The sequence below is a fragment of the Olea europaea genome, unplaced genomic scaffold (assembly GCF_002742605.1).
Source record: "Olea europaea var. sylvestris unplaced genomic scaffold, O_europaea_v1 scaffold3498, whole genome shotgun sequence".
Lineage (NCBI taxonomy): Eukaryota > Viridiplantae > Streptophyta > Magnoliopsida > Lamiales > Oleaceae > Olea > Olea europaea.
In genome coordinates this window covers 6,907-9,902 of record NW_019254097.1, presented here as the reverse complement: position 1 = coordinate 9,902, position 2,996 = coordinate 6,907, and the positions used below count along the sequence as shown (strand labels likewise).

Sequence of the window (2,996 nt, the reverse complement as noted above, 5' to 3'; positions counted from 1 at the left end):
ATGCAAAACTTAGTAAAATTATAGAATATTTAGTAATTAGAGACATATTGTACATATATAGCGACATGAAAAGACCAAATTTGTTACTTTTTAAGCTTATTCTTGGATTTGCTAAAAATCATTTTTTTTTAGTAAATTTGATAAAAAAAAAAAATAAATAAAATTGAGAAGTGTAGTTAAAAAGTTAAAAATTATGGATTCCAATTAATATGTGATTAAAATGAGTTTATGAAAAAAATTGAATTTTAGAAAAATGAAACCAAACAGGGGATTAAATTTAAAGATTAATTTACTACTAAAATAATGAATTCGAACGAGCATCGAGCATAACAAATTGGCCCTTTACCGCCCTTTAAGCTCCAAATTTTATTTATTAATATTATTTTTTTAAAGATTGTGTGGTTAAAAAGTAAGGAAAAGTTTTAAACACGTAAATATTATTTTATTGAAAAAATGTATAAGTAAAAATGAATTTTTTTAAAAAAAAAATTGAGTTTTACTTTTTAGATAATAGAGCTCAAAAAAGGGTGCAAACGTTTTTACTGAGGCAACATAACAAGTATTTTTCCTTAATTTATGGATTAAATTACAGTAAAATCTTGATAAATAAGTATTCTCATTGAAATTATAAAATTTTATGTCCCAACTCGAATCAGTATATTAAATTAATAATCTCTTTAAACACGTAATAATGATAATTTTATCTAAAATACTATAATGTCCAATAAAAATAAAAATAAAAATAAAAATTTTAAATACGTAAAACTGGTAATGCTCATTAAGAACTTTCCCAATTTCATCCCTTATTTTTTAAAATACATATACACATTTGGCATATTTTTCTATTTTGTAAAAAATAATAATTTAACATTACGATTTATTTTAAAGATACAATTGGTAAAGCAAAAGTACCATCTAAACTACGATAATTCTATCAATTTCTTATATTAGCCCTTGTTTGAGCTACATTATTGTAAAAATAAGAATGAAAAATATAGTCGTTATGGATTCATCACAGGAGATAAAAAGTCAAATATGATAACTTGATGTGATTGATAACGGTCATATTTTTCATTTTAATGATAAAATAATGGGGCTCAAACATGATCATAGGTCCCGTTTGATTCCTATTTTTCTTAAAATGTATTTTTCTCTTTTATTTTCAATCACACATTATTCATTAAAATAATATTACACGTAAATCAAAAAATTTTCATCCATATATTTTCCATCGATCTACTATTGTAAAATTCATTTTCCCTTCAAAATAGGTGTCAAATGCCCTCATAATCACTTTATCAATATGCTATTACACCATCGTATTATTTTCAATAATATAATTTAAATATTAGACATCCATCATAATTTTTTAACGTATACTAGAAATGAAATGAATTCATGCAATACCGACCCAAGTAGGCAGTAAGCCTACAATATATTCAGAGGGTGTTTGAGAAACATTTTTATGTAAAAATGTATTTTTAAATAGTAAATTGATGAAAAATGTGTGGTTGAAAAATAAGAATTTTTTTATTTACATGAAATATTATTTTAATAAAGAATGTATGGTTGAAAAGAAGAGAGAAAAATGTATTTTGAAAAAAATTGATAACAAACGGCGCCCCATCCTACAACTAATTTTTCTAAAAAAGTAAAATAAAATAAAAGATCGGAAATTCTTGTGGACTTCCTTTCAGCGGTACCGACGGCCCATATAAATATATGCTTCTAACAAATAATACTCAAATGCAAAAGAAACTCGAGAAAAATAGGCCGTGATTGACTATGTCCAGTGGCCCCCACACATTCTAATTCAAAATCCACAAGATTTCGAAATATATATTCTAGAAAAATCCACCACCTAAAACACACACCACACATACACGCACAAAGAGCAGATGAGCAGACACGTCAACAGTGGGCCCCATCTAAGAAAAAATCTTCATTTCTCCACTATATAATCGTCCCACTTAACATTTCCTTCCCCAATCAGCTGCGATATTTCATCTGAAGCAATTATTGTATAGTTGAATATTGTTTGAATTTTGTATCATATCTTGATGGAAGAAGTGAAGGTTAAGAAGAGAGGACGGGATGGGTCGGAGGAGGAGACTGTCTCGGTGATTGATTTGCCGGAGGTTAAGAGGCTGAGGGAGGAGTTATTGGACAGTTTAGGTGATGATGATTCGGAGTTATGCACAGAGAGTCAGGATCTTGACTCTTTCATGAAGAGTTTCGAGGAGGAAATTATGGGTTCGCCTTCGCCAACGTTGGATTTGAAGTCAGGTCCTGAAGAGTCTCAGCCGGATCTGGAGTATTTGTTGGAGGCTTCGGATCACGAGCTTGGGCTTCCTCCGTCGACGGGGTCTCCGGTGGGTGTTTTGAGTGATGAGAAGACCGAGTTGGGACGAGTGAGCTCTGACTCGTCCGAACTAGGCGGTGAGTTGTGGGAGTTTCCGAGTTATGACTCGTATGAGTTTGGCATCGGCGGAACGGATACCTATAGTAACAGTAGTAACGGCGAATATGTGGCCCTAGACGAATTATTCGACTATTCGGATATGGGTTTCGGGTTTAATGATTTTGAATGGAAACCCGAATTACCGGCCCAATAGAATAGAGATTTTTGGAATATTGTAAATTTTTACTTATTTTTCAGTTATTTACAGGAAAAGCAATTCGAAAGAATATAAAACATGCCTTGTGCAATTGTGTCAATTGTCCCAATTTGTTTATTATTAGTCAGAGTTGAACGTATTATTCTGAAATATTTTATAAATATTGTAAAAGTAATATTTGATCCTTGTTTGGGTCCTATTCGTCTAAAAATTTATTTTTTCAAAATTTGTTTTTCAACTACAAATTATTTAATAAAATAATATTACATGAAAATCTAAATTTTTTTTTAAATTTTTAATTAACATTTTCCATCAATTACTATTTAAAAATACATTATTCTCCTCAAAATGGGGTTCAAACAAGGGCTTGATATGATA

General features: G+C 29.7%; 1 protein-coding gene across 1 annotated transcript; it reads left to right on the top strand.

Annotated features, from left to right (window-relative positions):
- Positions 1-1,976: 1,976 nt before the first annotated feature.
- LOC111386315 lies at positions 1,977-2,727 on the top strand. The gene has a single exon (XM_023010778.1). The coding sequence runs from the start codon at positions 2,061-2,063 to the stop codon at positions 2,613-2,615; it is 555 nt and encodes a 184-aa protein (XP_022866546.1). The 5' UTR covers positions 1,977-2,060; the 3' UTR covers positions 2,616-2,727.
- The last annotated feature ends 269 nt before the right edge of the window (positions 2,728-2,996 follow it).

Excerpts from the sequence above, each read along its gene's own strand:
- LOC111386315 (XM_023010778.1), top strand. The coding sequence starts at position 2,061 with ATGGAAGAAGTGAAGGTTAAGAAGAGAGGACGGGATGGGTCGGAGGAG.